Here is a 16,709-nt window from a genome sequence, read left to right as displayed (position 1 = left end):
GTTGTCACGGTGCCAGAATTTGGACTTTGATACCGATAGTTTCTCTGATCTCCGACATTAGAGTGGGGCTACGGCTATGTAATACAGCCATTGCACCGTTACTGACCAACAAGTGTGTGCGCACGCGGTCAGCATGAGGTGATGCGGCCGGCGTTGCACTAATGAGCGTTGGCGTCGGCACTAATGACAGAATATTGGGGTGTTTTGCAGTGTGCCCGCCATGTTCTCTGTCTTCAGTGCCAGCACACATTAGTGCAGCGCCGGCCGCATCACCTCATCCTGACCTCGCGCGCACACTTGTCAGGAGTGGGGCAATGACTGTATTACACAGCCGCAGCCCCGCTCACTACATAGATGTCTTTCAATACTAAGCTGTGCGACTGCACAGCTTAGTATTGAAATACATGAAATAACGGTATTCAACCCTACATTGTTAAACATTTACTTACTTGACCTGCGGCGGTGCCGTCCTGTCCTGCACTTCCGTCCGAGTCTAAGACACGCCCACTATTCGCGGACTGGCCACAGCTGCTCACGTCAGCAGTTTGGCCAATACATTAACAGAGGGCGTGTCTTAAGCCTAAGAAGCGCACGCATTCCCCCTGCCCTGTAGAGACCTGTTTCATTCAACACGCATTGTTATTTGTAAAAGCATCATCAAGTATTAATGTTTGCCACACCAATTTTTATCCATGCACGCCATACCTCTGGTAACACCACAAACGCTCCAGTCATAATTGTAAGGACAAAATTGATTCCAAATAACCATCGTAAAAATATAAAATATGAGGCAACACCCGAACCAAAGTGACCTGAAATAGCAAAATAAATTGTTATGGATCCATTGGATTATAATGTCACTTAGCTACAATTTTCATTAGACATGTAAGAGCCTGCCAGTGTTGTGGCATTGGGGTTAGCTCGCATGTAGCTGCTAATAGAAAGACATTATAGACTGTCAACTGCATAGTGAGGTGTTGTGGTGACTTATCTAATGTGGACAATTCTAGGGGCTGTGGATAATCCTCACATGTAGATTACCCTATGGAAGTTTCTATATACAGTGCATTCAGGAAGTCTTCAGATCCTTTCAATTTTTTCACATTTTGTTATGTTGAGGCCTTATGCTAAAATAAAATAAAAATCAAGTTTTTCCCCATCATTCTGCACTCAATACCCCATAATGACAAAGTGAAGACAGAATGTTAGTAATCTTTGCTAATTTATAGAAAAGGAAAAACTAAAATATTGCATTGACATAAGTATTCAAAATCTTTGGCAGCAATAACAGCCTCCAGTCTTCTTGGGTATGATGCCACAAGGTTTGCACACCTGGATTTGGGGATATTATTCCATTCTTCTCTGCAAATCCTCTCAAGCTCTGTCAGGTTGGATGGGAACCGTCAGTGGACAGCAATTTTCCGGTCTCTCTAGAGTTGAGTTCAAGTCAGGGCTCTGGCTGGGCCGCTGAAGGACATTCACAGAGTTGTCCCTAAGCCACTCCTGTGTTGTCTTGGCTGTGTGCTTAGGGTCATTGTCTTGTTGGAAGGTGAACCTTCGGCTTAGCCTGAGGTCCAGAGCACTCTGGATCAGGGATTGATTAAAAATATCTCTGTACTTTGCTCTATTCATTTTTCCCTCAACCTTGACCAGTCTCCCTGTCCCATCCACTGATAAACACCCCACAGCATAATGCTGCCACCACCATGCTTCACTGTAGGGATGGTATTGGGCAGGTGATGAGCAGTGCCTGTTTTTTATTTTATTTTAGCACAAGGTCTCAACATAACAAAATGTGAAAAAATTTAACGGTTCGGAAGATGTTCCGCATGCAATGTATATTAGGATATTGCTTGCTGCTAAAATTTCTATGACGAGAAGAAACTGGAATTAGAAGTATAAGTAACAAAACGTATAGTCACAATTTAACATACTTACTCTCAATCTTCTTTATTCTCATTTCCCAAGGAATAAAGAGGACAACAAAGTTGTAAGTCAGGCGACTAAATTTTCTCCAAAGCTGCAGCAAAATAAAAAAATAGTCAGTGACTTGAATTATTGTTATTACAATGAACAAATTGCATAAATGAATTGTGTGTTAAACAACTTAAAATATTATACAGATTAAATACATAAATATAATTTATAGGCATTTTTGCTAGAACTGTAAACTTAAATTGACTCTTTTTTCTTGAATGATTAGGGTTAAGGTAGCTGCTGATTGTATTGGAGATGATTTTACATGTCAACAAATTACGAACAAACAATTACCTGTCCCCGTCATTAATACAACACAGCTGCAAAAGACACCCATGTGAATTAGAGACTATAGAGCTTGAGCTTTCAATAAATAAATGTTGCTTAACCTCTATGCCTACAGCCATCTGTATACATACCTTTTAAATACAGGTACATGATAAGAAAAATGGTCTACTTGTTCCTTTTATGGAGATTGATGAATAGCTTGCTGTGTGGCCAAAGGCATAACTTCAGCTGGTCAATACTTAATTAGCCGTAATTGTTGCAATTAATCTCTAATTGCAATACCAAGGTCTTACTGGTATAATTGTGCCACATTTATAAATAAGACCATTATAACTAAGCTTTGGAGGAATGGACATACCATATGTGCAACCTGTGCCACTGCACAGAGGCCTAGTAGAAAAAAGGGACAATTGAAACCTTGCGCTGTGACCTGTGCAGAGGTCAGTTTGCAGGGAAGGAGAGGAGGGGAGCTGTGTACATGACCTATTGTGAATGGTGGATCCTGTGTTATGTCATTGTAATCCTGCCTGTGATAATAATGAGATGACTGCTCAGAAGTGATCTCTACAGAACAGGAAGTGTCAGTGTATTGTGAATGGTGGATCCTGTTCAGGGCCGGCCTTAGGGGTGTGCGACTTGTGCCTTCGCACAGGGCGCATCACTCCAGCAGGTGGAAGGGGATGCTGTGCTGGCTCCCTTCCCCTGCTTGTTTCAGAAGCGCCACGGGCCTGGCGACTCAGAAGTCGCCTTTCCGCCTGGGCGCTTCTTCACTCAGTGCCATTGCTACCATTGTAGCAGCCATAGTGGCTACTGGCGGCGACACCGGGCATGAGGGTGATGGCGCCGCTAGCAACTGCTGCAGCTGCTACAGCGGTAGCAATGGCACTATAGCAGAGCGGAAAGGTATCTCCCTGCTCTGCTTTCCACTAGCGCCACTGTAGCTCCCTAAAGGAGCGGAATCCCCATGTGGCCAGGGATTCCGCTCTTGGGGCGCTCCTTGATGTCACTGTCCATGTATGGACAGCGACATCATGGGGAACTCATGAAGCAGAATTCCCCTCCACAGCATTGCAGATGCTGTGCCCGGAGATTCCACTCCAGGAGAAGCCATTGACGTCACTGTCCACAAATGGACACAGACGACAGGACCTTCTCCTGGATTGGTATTCCCGGTCACAGTGTCAGCAATGCTGTAGACGGGGATTTTGCTTCAGGAGTTTCCCCTGATGTCACTGTCCATATATGGACAGAGACATCAAGGAGCGCTCCAGGAGCAGAATTCCGCTCCTTCAGGTAGCTACAGTGGCGCTATCTACAGGAAGGGGATGGTGCTATCTACAAGGGGGCTGTGGGCTGTGTGGCACTACCTGATGGTCTTCAAGTGATTTAAGCCTCTGACCTCCAATTGAAATTAATAGGAGGCAGAAAATACCTGCGGAACTCGTTTGGTGCTTTTTTCCTGCGTCTTTTGCATTAGCTTCAACTGCTTAAGAAAAAACGCAAAAAACAAGGTCAAACAACGCTGTCAATTCCTGAAGGAATTTTGAGGCAGATTTATCTTGCATTACAAAAACCGTGTGTGAACATACCCTACGAGTGTAGTGCTTGTTTTTAGCCATTTTCTGTCTTTCTCAAAACCATTTTTGGTAGGGTTGCCCTGAGGAAATTTTATTTTTCCAGTGCTGCCTAGAGATTGAAAAGGTTGGGAAACTGTATTAGGGTACAGGATCACGCCGGTCTACGCAAGGATCCCGTCGTGGAGCAGCTCAGTTCGTCGTGGGAATGGGGCATAGGTGAGTACAATTTTTGTTTTTGTTTGGGGGCACTGTCTACAAGGAGGAGGTGGGGGGCTGTATGGCATGATCTACAAGGAGGAGCTGGGGATTATGGCACTGTCTACAGGGAGGCTGTATGACAAAATCTACAGGGGACACTATACTGTGTGGGGGCCACTAAGCGGACATTATACTGTGTAGGGGTACTACAGGGGGCATAATACTCTGGGCACAATTAGAGGACAAAATACTGTGTCCTTGAAGGGGTTGTAATATATTATATTATTAAATATTATTATTATACTGTATGGAGGCACTAAAGGGGCTTTATAAGTTTTTTTATGGGGCTTTTTTTTTAATGATGGGGTGGTGCGCCGAAAAATCATTTTGCACGGGGCGCTATCCATCCTAAGGCCGGCCCTGATCCTGTGTTATCTATATGGAGGTGTTACCTTTCATTGTAATCCTGCATGTGATGATAATGAGATGACTGCTGAGAAGTGATCTCTACAGAACAGGAAATGTCAGTATTATGAATGGTGGATCCAGTGTTATCTATATAGAGGTGTTACCTGTCATTGTAATCCTGCCTGTGATGATAATGAGATGACTGCTGAGGAGTGATCTCTACAGAACAGGAAGTGTCAGTGTACTGTGAATGGTGGATCCTGTGTTATCTATATAGAGGTGTTACCTGTCATTGTAATCCTGCCTGTGATGATAATGAGATGGCTGCTGAGAAGTGATCTCTACAGAACAGGAAATGTCTGTATATTGTGAATGGTGGATCCTGTGTTATCTATATAGAGGTGTTACCTGTCATTGTAATCCTGCCTGTGATGATAACGAGATGACTGCTGAGAAGTGATCTCTACAGAACAGGGAGTGTCAGTGTATTCTCAATGGTGGATCCTGTGTTATCTATATAGAGGTGTTACCTTTCATTGTAATCCTGCCTGTGATGATAATGAGATGACTGCTGAGAAGTGACCTCTACAGAACAGGAAGAGTCAGTGTACTGTGAATGGTGTATCCCGTGTTATCTATATAGAGGTGTTACCTTTCATTGTAATCTTGCCTGTGATGATAATGAGATGACTGCTGAGAAGTGATCTCTACAGAACAGGTAGGGTCAGTGTATTGTGAATGGTGGATCCTGTGTTATCTATATAGAGGTGTTACCTGTCATTGTAATCCTGCCTGTGATGATAATGAAATGACTGCTGAGAAGTGATCTCTACAGAACAGGAAGAGTCAGTGTACTGTGAATGGTGTATCCTGTGTTATCTATATAGAGGTGTTACCTTTCATTGTAATCCTGCCTGTGATGATAATGAGATGACTGCTGAGAAGTGATCTCTACAGAACAGGAAGTGTCAGTGTATTGTGAATGGTGGATCCCATGTTACCCGTGAATGGTGGATCCCGGTGTCACCTTTCATTGTAATTCTGCCTGTGAGGATAATGAGATGACTGCTGAGAAGTGATCTCTACAGAACAGGAAGTGTCAGTGTATTGTGAATGGTGGATCCTGTGTTATCTATATAGAGGTGTTACCTTTCATTGTAATCCTGCCTGTGAGGATAAGGAGATAACTGCTGAGAAGTGATCACTTCAGAACAGGAAGTGTCAGTGTATTGTGAATGGTGGATCCCGTGTTATCTATATAGAGGTGTTACCTGTCATTGTAATCCTGCCTGTGATGATAATGAGATGACTGCTGAGAAGTGATCTCTACAGAACAGGAAATGTCTGTATATTGTGAATGGTGGATCCTGTGTTATCTATATAGAGGTGTTACCTGTCATTGTGATCCTGCCTGTGATGATAACGAGATGACTGCTGAGAAGTGATCTCTACAGAATAGGGAGTGTCAGTGTATTCTCAATGGTGGATCCTGTGTTATCTATATAAAGGTGTTACCTTTCATTGTAATCTTGCCTGTGATGATAATGAGATGACTGCTGAGAAGTGATCTCTACAGAACAGGTAGGGTCAGTGTATTGTGAATGGTGGATCCTGTGTTATCTATATAGAGGTGTTACCTGTCATTGTAATCCTGCCTGTGATGATAATGAAATGACTGCTGAGAAGTGATTTCTACAGAACAGGAAGAGTCAGTGTACTGTGAATGGTGTATCCTGTGTTATCTATATAGAGGTGTTACCTTTCATTGTAATCCTGCCTGTGATGATAATGAGATGACTGCTGAGAAGTGATCTCTACAGAACAGGAAGTGTCAGTGTATTGTGAATGGTGGATCCCATGTTACCCGTGAATGGTGGATCCCGGTGTCACCTTTCATTGTAATTCTGCCTGTGAGGATAATGAGATGACTGCTGAGAAGTGATCTCTACAGAACAGGAAGTGTCAGTGTATTGTGAATGGTGGATCCTGTGTTATCTATATAGAGGTGTTACCTTTCATTGTAATCCTGCCTGTGAGGATAAGGAGTTGACTGCTGAGAAGTGATCTCTACAGAACAGGAAGTGTCAGTGTATTGTGAATGGTGGATCCCGTGTTATCTATATAGAGGTGTTACCTGTCATTGTAATCCTGCCTGTGATGATAATGAGATGACTGCTGAGAAGTGATCTCTACAGAACAGGAAATGTCTGGATATTGTGAATGGTGGATCCTGTGTTATCTATATAGAGGTGTTACCTGTCATTGTAATCCTGCCTGTGATGATAATGAGATGACCGCTGAGAAGTGATCTCTACAGAACAGGAAATGTCAGTATTATGAATGGTGGATCCAGTGTTATCTATATAGAGGTGTTACCTGTCATTGTAATCCTGCCTGTGATGATAATGAGATGACTGCTGAGGATTGATCTCTACAGAACAGGAAGTGTCAGTGTACTGTGAATGGTGGATCCTGTGTTATCTATATAGAGGTGTTACCTGTCATTGTAATCCTGCCTCTGATGATAATGAGATGACTGCTGAGAAGTGATCTCTACAGAACAGGAAATGTCTGTATATTGTGAATGGTGGATCCTGTGTTATCTATATAGAGGTGTTACCTGTCATTGTAATCCTGCATGTGATGATAACGAGATGACTGCTGAGAAGTGATCTCTACAGAACAGGGAGTGTCAGTGTATTCTCAATGGTGGATCCTGTGTTATCTATATAGAGGTGTTACCTTTCATTGTAATCCTGCCTGTGATGATAATGAGATGACTTCTGAGAAGTGACCTCTACAGAACAGGAAGAGTCAGTGTACTGTGAATGGTGTATCCCGTGTTATCTATATAGAGGTGTTACCTTTCATTGTAATCTTGCCTGTGATGATAATGAGATGACTGCTGAGAAGTGATCTCTACAGAACAGGTAGGGTCAGTGTATTGTGAATGGTCGATCCTGTGTTATCTATATAGAGGTGTTACCTGTCATTGTAATCCTGCCTGTGATGATAATGAAATGACTGCTGAGAAGTGATCTCTACAGAACAGGAAGAGTCAGTGTACTGTGAATGGTATATCCTGTGTTATCTATATAGAGGTGTTACCTTTCATTGCAATCCTGCCTGTGAGGATAATGAGATGACTGCTGAGAAGTGATCTCTACAGAACAGGAAGTGTCAGTGTATTGTGAATGGTGGATCCTGTGTTATCTATATAGAGGTGTTACCTTTCATTGTAATCCTGCCTGTGAGGATAAGGAGATAACTGCTGAGAAGTGATCACTTCAGAACAGGAAGTGTCAGTGTATTGTGAATGGTGGATCCCGTGTTATCTATATAGAGGTGTTGCCTGTCATTGTAATCCTGCCTGTGATGATAATGAGATGACTGCTGAGAAGTGATCTCTACAGAACAGGAAATGTCTGTATATTGTGAATGGTGGATCCTGTGTTATCTATATAGAGGTGTTACCTGTCATTGTGATCCTGCCTGTGATGATAACGAGATGACTGCTGAGAAGTGATCTCTACAGAATAGGGAGTGTCAGTGTATTCTCAATGGTGGATCCTGTGTTATCTATATAAAGGTGTTACCTTTCATTGTAATCTTGCCTGTGATGATAATGAGATGACTGCTGAGAAGTGATCTCTACAGAACAGGTAGGGTCAGTGTATTGTGAATGGTGGATCCTGTGTTATCTATATAGAGGTGTTACCTTTCATTGTAATCCTGCCTGTGATGATAATGAGATGACTGCTGAGAAGTGATCTCTACAGAAAAGGAAGTGTCAGTGTATTGTGAATAGTGGATCCCATGTTACCCGTGAATGGTGGATCCCGGTGTCACCTTTCATTGTAATTCTGCCTGTGAGGATAATGAGATGACTGCTGAGAAGTGATCTCTACAGAACAGGAAGTGTCAGTGTATTGTGAATGGTGGATCCTGTGTTATCTATATAGAGGTGTTACCTTTCATTGTAATCCTGCCTGTGAGGATAAGGAGATGACTGCTGAGAAGTGATCACTTCAGAACAGAAAGTGTCAGTGTATTGTGAATGGTGGATCCCGTGTTATCTATATAGAGGTGTTACCTGTCATTGTAATCCTGCCTGTGATGATAATGAGATGACTGCTGAGAAGTGATCTCTACAGAACAGGAAATGTCTGGATATTGTGAATGGTGGATCCTGTGTTATCTATATAGAGGTGTTACCTGTCATTGTAATCCTGCCTGTGATGATAATGAGATGACCGCTGAGAAGTGATCTCTACAGAACAGGAAATGTCAGTATTATGAATGGTGGATCCAGTGTTATCTATATAGAGGTGTTACCTGTCATTGTAATCCTGCCTGTGATGATAATGAGATGACTGCTGAGGAGTGATCTCTACAGAACAGGAAGTGTCAGTGTACTGTGAATGGTGGATCCTGTGTTATCTATATAGAGGTGTTACCTGTCATTGTAATCCTGCCTGTGATGATAATGAGATGACTGCTGAGAAGTGATCTCTACAGAACAGGAAATGTCTGTATATTGTGAATGGTGGATCCTGTGTTATCTATATAGAGGTGTTACCTGTCATTGTAATCCTGCCTGTGATGATAACGAGATGACTGCTGAGAAGTGATCTCTACAGAACAGGGAGTGTCAGTGTATTCTCAATGGTGGATCCTGTGTTATCTATATAGAGGTGTTACCTTTCATTGTAATCCTGCCTGTGATGATAATGAGATGACTGCTGAGAAGTGACCTCTACAGAACAGGAAGAGTCAGTGTACTGTGAATGGTGTATCCCGTGTTATCTATATAGAGGTGTTACCTTTCATTGTAATCTTGCCTGTGATGATAATGAGATGACTGCTGAGAAGTGATCTCTACAGAACAGGTAGGGTCAGTGTATTGTGAATGGTGGATCCTGTGTTATCTATATAGAGGTGTTACCTGTCATTGTAATCCTGCCTGTGATGTGTTAGGGATCTGCCAGGTACTTCATCTTGCTATACTCCTGGGATTAATCAATCCACACCTGAGGCCAGACCTGTTCGACTGACACCATCTCCCACCAACCAGGGTGGCAGGCTCAGGAGTGGAAGAGCCTATCGCGGCCTGGTCTGTCGGAGTTAGCTCCGCCCCCTGCCCTTTATTACCTGCCCTGTGCTCTCCCTCAGTGCTTGTAATTCTTTTGGATTCCTGGCCCCTCTGCTGCTTGCTCCAGCCTGCTTCTGCCGTGCTTCTGCCTTGCTGCAGTTCTGCTTGACCTGCTTTGCTTTGCCACTGGCTTGCTTCTGTCTCCGTGCCCGCTCGGGTGTACTCACTTCGTCCTGGTCCTGACTGTTCGTTCGCCGCCCCGTTTCCTCGTGGCGTTCCGTGGCTACTGCCCCTTCCCTTGCGTGTTCCCTGTTTGTCTTCCTGTGCACTTAGCCAGCGTAGGGACCGCCGCCCAGTTGTACCTCGTCGCCTAGGGCGGGTCGTTGCAAGTAGGCAGGGACAGGGCGGTGGGTAGATTAGGGCTCACTTTCCCTTCACCTCCTTCCTGCCATTACATAATTACAAGCCCTTACCTAGTCTACCTTTTCTCCTACGCTGACGCTGTCATGGACCCCCTTGAGACCCTGACCCAGCAGATGCAGGGCCTCTCCCTACAGGTCCAGGCCCTGGCCCAAAGGGTCAATCAGGGTGACGCTGCTTTAGTAGTACCCCTCACCTCACCTCTAGAACCCGACCTCAAGTTAACTGACCGGTTTTCAGGGGACCGTAAGACGTTTCTCTCCTTCCGGGAGAGTTGCAGACTGTATTTCCGCCTAAAGCCCCACTCCTCAGGTTTCCGAGAACCAGCGGGTGGGTATCATCATATCCCGACTCCAGGAAGGGCCCCAAGAGTGGGCCTTCTCCTTGGCTCCTGACGCCCCTGAACTTTCCTCTGTTGATCGTTTTTTCTCTGCCCTCGGACTCATTTACGACGAGACTGACAGGACTGCTTTAGCCGAGAGTCAGCTGGTGACCTTACGTCAGGATAGGAGACCGGTTGAGGAATACTGTTCTGATTTTAGGAAGTGGTGCGTAGCTTCTCAGTGGAACGATCCGGCCCTAAGGTGCCAGTTTAGGTTAGGATTATCTGACGCCCTGAAGGATCTGCTGGTTAGCTACCCCTCGCCTGACTCCCTTGACCAGGTTATGGCCCTAGCAGTACGACTTGACCGACGTCTCAGGGAACGTCAGCTAGAACGCTTCAGTGTGCTCCCCTCTGACTTTTCTGCGATCCCCCCCCGAGGTCCCGTCTCCTCGCCCCTCCACGGAGGACTCGGAGGTACCTATGCAACTCGGGGCCTCCATGTCCCCTCGACAACGTAGGGAGCTTCGCAGAATGAATGGTCTCTGCTTCTACTGTGGGGACGACAAGCATCTACTGAACACCTGTCCCAGGCGCAAGAATAAGAAGCCGGAAAACTTCCGCGCCTAAGTGATCATCGGGGAGGTCACTTGGGCGCACAGGTATTTCCCGTTAATGTGAAACGCAATAAAATGTTGCTTCCCTTTCAGGTCTCGTTTGCTGGCCGGTCTGCCACGGGCAGTGCTTTCGTGGATTCTGGCTCATCTGCTAATATCATGTCTGTGGAATTTGCTATGTCTCTAAAGATGCCTTGTATTGATTTACCTTATCCTATCCCTGTAGTAGGAATCGACTCAACCCCCCTTGCTAATGGTTATTTTACTCAGCATACTCCTGTTTTTGAACTCCTGGTTGGCTCCATGCATTTGGAGCAGTGCTCTGTACTGGTGATGCAGGGATTATCGTCTGATCTGGTTTTAGACCTTCCCTGGTTGCAATTGCATAATCCCACATTTGATTGGAATACTGGGGATCTCACCAAATGGGGTAATGAATGTCTTATGTCATGTCTTTCCGTTAACTCTATTTCTCCCCGGGAGGAGGTAAACACGCTTCCTGAGTTTGTTCAGGACTTCGCCGATGTGTTTTCTAAGGAGGCCTCCGAGGTGTTGCCCCCCCATAGAGATTACGATTGCGCTATCGATTTGGTGCCTGGTGCCAAGCTTCCTAAGGGTAGGATATTTAATCTTTCATGTCCTGAACGTGAAGCGATGAGGGTGTATATCCAAGAATGCCTGGCCAAGGGTTTCATTCGCCCCTCGACTTCTCCTGTAGGTGCTGGCTTCTTCTTCGTGGGGAAGAAGGATGGTGGTCTTAGGCCGTGCATTGATTATCGTAACCTGAATAAGGTCACCGTAAGGAACCAGTACCCACTTCCTTTGATTCCGGATCTTTTTAATCAGGTTCAGGGAGCCCAATGGTTTTCTAAGTTCGATCTACGGGGGGCATATAACCTTATCCGCATCAAAGAGGGGGATGAGTGGAAAACCGCGTTCAACACACCCGAGGGTCATTTCGAATACCTGGTCATGCCCTTTGGGTTGTGTAATGCCCCTGCTGTCTTCCAGAATTTTATTAATGAAATCCTGAGAGAGTACCTGGGTAATTTTCTTGTTGTGTACCTTGATGACATACTGGTGTTTTCCAAGGACTGGTCCTCCCACGTGGAGCATGTCAGGAAGGTGCTCCAGGTCCTTCGGGAGAATAATCTGTTTGCTAAGACTGAAAAATGGTCTTTGGGGTACAGGAGATACCATTTTTAGGGCAAATCCTCACTCCTCATGAATTCCGCATGGACCCTGCCAAGGTTCAAGCTGTGGCGGAATGGGTCCAACCTGCCTCCCTTAAGGCGTTACAGTGTTTTTTAGGGTTCGCCAACTATTACAGGAGATTTATTGCCAACTTCTCGGTCGTCGCTAAGCCTCTTACGGACCTTACCCGCATGGGTGCCGATGTCCTCCATTGGCCCCCTGAGGCCGTCCAGGATAAAGTGCTTTATCTCGGCCCCCGTGCTGATTCAGCCCAACCAAGAGGAGCCATTTATTGTGGAGGTTGACGCTTCCGAGGTGGGAGTGGGGGCCGTCTTGTCCCAGGGTACCAGCTCCCTCACCCATCTCCGCCCCTGTGCTTACTTCTCTAGGAAGTTTTCGACCACGGAGAGTAACTATGATATTGGCAACCGCGAACTTCTAGCCATTAAATGGGCTTTTGAGGAGTGGCGGCACTTCCTGGAGGGGGCCAGACACCAGGTAACAGTCCTTACGGATCACAAGAATCTGGTTTTCCTAGAATCGGCCCGGAGGCTTAATCCTAGACAAGCTCGGTGGGCACTATTCTTTACCAGATTTAATTTCTTGGTTACCTATAGGGCTGGGTCCAAGAATATTAAGGCTGACGCTCTGTCACGTAGTTTCATGGCCAATCCTCCTTCCGAGAAGGATCCTGCTTGTATTTTACCCCCTGGTATAATCGTCTCTGCCACGGATTCTGATTTAGCTTCTGATATCGCGGCTGATCAGGGTGCAGCTCCCGGGAACGTCCCTGGGGACAAACTGTTTGTTCCCCTGCAATACCGGCTGAGGGTACTCAGGGAAAACCATGACTCCGCTCTATCTGGTCATCCTGGCATTGTAATTCTGCCTGTGAGGATAATGAGATGACTGCTGAGAAGTGATCTCTACAGAACAGGAAGTGTCAGTGTATTGTGAATGGTGGATCCTGTGTTATCTATATAGAGGTGTTACCTTTCATTGTAATCCTGCCTGTGAGGATAAGGAGATGACTGCTGAGAAGTGATCTCTACAGAACAGGAAGTGTCAGTGTATTGTGAATGGTGGATCCTGTGTTATCTATATAGAGGTGTTACCTGTCATTGTAATCCTAAATGTGATGATAATGATATGACTGCTGAGAAGTGATCTCTACAGAACAGGAAGTGTCAGTGTATTGTGAATGGTGGATCCTGTGTTATCTATATAGAGGTGTTACCTTTCATTGTAATCCTGCATGTGATGATAATGAGATGACTGCTGAGAAACATCCATCAATAAACGTCTGAATGTCTATGAAAAAGATTTAATTTTTAAAAAAACAAACAAATTCAAAAGAGACCGCCGTGATTATGAAAATTCTCCTAGTTCAAGCAATGAAATTATTGACAACTGTAATGAGAATACGGTAAACTCCCGTCGGGAGGGCTCACATCTCCCATTAGGAGTGGTTCCTAACAAATATCCCCATACCAACGGTCTGTTTGGGGGTGAACCACGGAGATATTCACCCCGTAACAGATTTTTTAAGAACAGCCTTAGGAACAATAATCTTTCAAAACCCATTATAGATTCTGCTCACCAGGTTGAATCACCAATAGTTAGACGCACTATGGTTTCAGCACCAGTCTCTACTACCGTTTCCACTGTACCCAAGCCTACCAATGTCTCTATTAATACCATCTCGGCACCACCCACCAATTACCTTACTAAAGTACCTATCAATGCTTTTAAGGCTTCGGAATTGGAAGTTCGTCTACTACAATTCCAATCCACTATTGAAAATTCCTCCAACCCCATTTCAATATCCCTATCTCCCAATGAATCTATTTCATTTCCTGACCATGACATATCCCCTTCCCTCTTACAGTTGTCCATTCATAACACCTCTGCTAACCTTTTTGAAATGTCTCTACCTACTTGTACAGAGAATGTCGCTTCTGCATCATTGCCCAATGATGCATTTTGTGTCGCATCTGAAGCTGTATCTTTAGCGCCTGTATCCTTTTTGGACACTACAACTTCTTTTTTAGGACTTCCTTCCCAACTCACAATGCCACCTGTCACGCCGACTATCAACAGCAACGACCACCTCATAACTTACCTCATAAGTCCGAAAATTCAAACAATCACACATTTTTTTCCCTTGGTTCAAAAAATATCAACAAAAAGAAAATTAGATATAGAGGAAGAAGAGGAGGCCGTAAACGAAATGCCAACAAAAAGAACCTCACCAACCAATCTAAAGAAACATCGGACCAACTATTAAAGGTCAAACTTTTCAACTTATCCTCTTATGAATTCAACACATATGAGATTAGTCTTCTTAGCAAGGGTCTCTCTTTTTGCCCTGTCTCCCCACCCAACACTTTTGATCTCTTCATGGACCTCAATAGTTTCATCCGTAAACTTACCCTAACTAGGCATTTCTCTATGGCAAAAATGGCCCCTACCGTTCCAGTACCGACTGCGATTCCTGAACCCTCCACTGCAACTATTCCTCAAGCAATTATTGCCACTGATTTGAAGCCTAAATCAAACTTCTACCCTCTGCACCATCAAGGTTCCTTTATAGAAACCTTTTCTGTTCTAGTAGGTAATGAACTTAGATCCCTTGACAAACCCATCAATACTCCTTACAATCTCACTCACCAGGAGAGAATTTCCCTGAAATCATTAGCCAAAAATAATACCATTGTGATCCGTTCTGCTGACAAGAGCGGTGGGATTGTTATCATGGATAAGGACAAATACTTGGATGAATCCTATAGAATTTTGGATGATAGTAGTTTCTATGTTAACTTAGCTACAAACCCGTTACCCATTCATATACCCAAATACGCTCTTCTTATAGACACAGCCTTCCATGAAGGGGTCATCACTAAAAAGGAAAGAGGCTTTCTCAATGTGCCCTTCCCAAACATACCCTTTTTATACCATCTTCCCAAGGTGCACAAATCCATCACAAATCCCCCTGGTCGTCCGATCATATCGGGTATTGGGTCCCTAACTAGTAATCTTTCACATTTCATTGACACTCACCTTCAACCTTTAGTAATTAGCCTTCCGTCATATCTTAGGGACTCCACCCAAGTGATTAGAGAACTCCATTCATTAAATGTCACCAATTCTATGTACCCCATCAATTTCCTTACAGCTGACGTAACTGCCCTTTATAGTAATATTCCCCACTCTAAAGGTCTTGAGGTCATTAGGTCTGCATTATCTACCAAAACCTGTATGCCAGAGAATCAAACTGAATTTTTAATTAAATGTGTTGACTTTATTTTAAATCACAATTCTTTCAGTTTTGATAATAAATTTTATAATCAAATTAAAGGATGCGCCATGGGCTCAAGGTTCGCACCATCTTATGCCAATTTATATATGGGACAGTTTGAAGATCAGTATATTTATCATGATCACCCCTTTAAAAGCAAAATTTTATTTTATAAACGTTACATTGACGACCTCCTCTTCATCTGGTTGGGCAATGAGACTGAGGCTTCATCTTTCATTGAGCACTTAAATTTGAATAGCTTAGGATTGTCTTTTACACACACTTTTTCTACTCTGTCTATCGACTTTCTAGACCTGACCATTTCATTTGATACCAGAATTAATAAATTTACAACAAAGACACATTTTAAATCTGTTGATGTAAATAGCTACTTAAATTTCAACAGTGCCCATTATCCCCCATGGATAAAAAATGTTCCCTTTGGACAGTTTAGAAGAGTGAGAAAAAATTGCACAACTGACTCGGATTTCACAGAGGAATGTAACCTATTAGAAAAAAGGTTCAGGGAAAAGAATTTTCCTTTGAGTCTTATTAAAGGGGCACGTCACAAAGCTTCTCTACTCTCACAAGTTTCATGCATTAAGCAAGATAAAGCAATTAAAAGTAAACAGAATTTTAGTAATAATTTTATTACAACTTTTAACAGTGGAAACAAAAAAATCCGAGAGGTTCTTGATAAGCATTGGTACATCTTGAAAAATGATCCTTTTTTAAAAACAGAATTACCTGATAGACCTACTATCACCTATAGACGTTCTAAATCTCTTAAAAACATTTTAGCACCCAGCAAACTGAAAAATCCCATGGTACCCTGTTCCACTTTGCTTCCTAGGATTTTAGGTTCTTACAAATGTGGCCGACAGCGATGTATGTGCTGTACCAACATAACTCACAAAGCCTCCACCTACACATCCACAGTAACGAAAGAATCCTTCAATATCAATAGCTTTCTGAACTGTGGAAGCTCTTTTGTTATCTATATGTTGGAATGTCCATGTCATCTCCAATATATTGGCCGTACTACGCAATGTTTGCGGACAAGGATTAATAATCACAGATTTAACATAAATACTGTTTTTTTAAAACATAGTGTCTCTCGACACTTCTCCATTACACACAATAGCCAGTTTAGTAGTTTGCTCATTACGCCTATAGAGCAAATTCCGCTTAACATCACCAATCGATTCAGTAAACTGAAACAACGCGAAAATTACTGGATTTTTAAAATGAAAACTCTCCAACCTGATGGCCTCAATGATGTATCAGAGTCTACTCTTGATTAGTAAATGCCTTAATT

The 16,709-nt window shown here is 43.7% G+C and overlaps 1 protein-coding gene across 1 annotated transcript in view; it reads right to left on the bottom strand.

Moving 5' to 3' along the window:
• Positions 1-16,709, bottom strand: part of TMC3 (transmembrane channel like 3) — a 98,593-nt gene that overhangs the window by 69,000 nt on the left and 12,884 nt on the right. Inside the window, exons 4-5 of the mRNA XM_075855243.1 lie at positions 1,939-2,020; positions 706-812 (exon numbers count right to left, since the gene is read on the bottom strand). Of these exons, the coding sequence (XP_075711358.1) occupies positions 706-812; positions 1,939-2,020 (189 nt within the window). The remainder of the gene's footprint in view (positions 1-705; positions 813-1,938; positions 2,021-16,709) is intronic.

This window comes from Rhinoderma darwinii, chromosome 3 (assembly GCF_050947455.1).
Source record: "Rhinoderma darwinii isolate aRhiDar2 chromosome 3, aRhiDar2.hap1, whole genome shotgun sequence".
NCBI classification, from domain to species: domain Eukaryota; kingdom Metazoa; phylum Chordata; class Amphibia; order Anura; family Rhinodermatidae; genus Rhinoderma; species Rhinoderma darwinii.
Note: the sequence above shows the minus strand (reverse complement) of the source record. Positions and strands in the feature narration are given on the sequence as shown.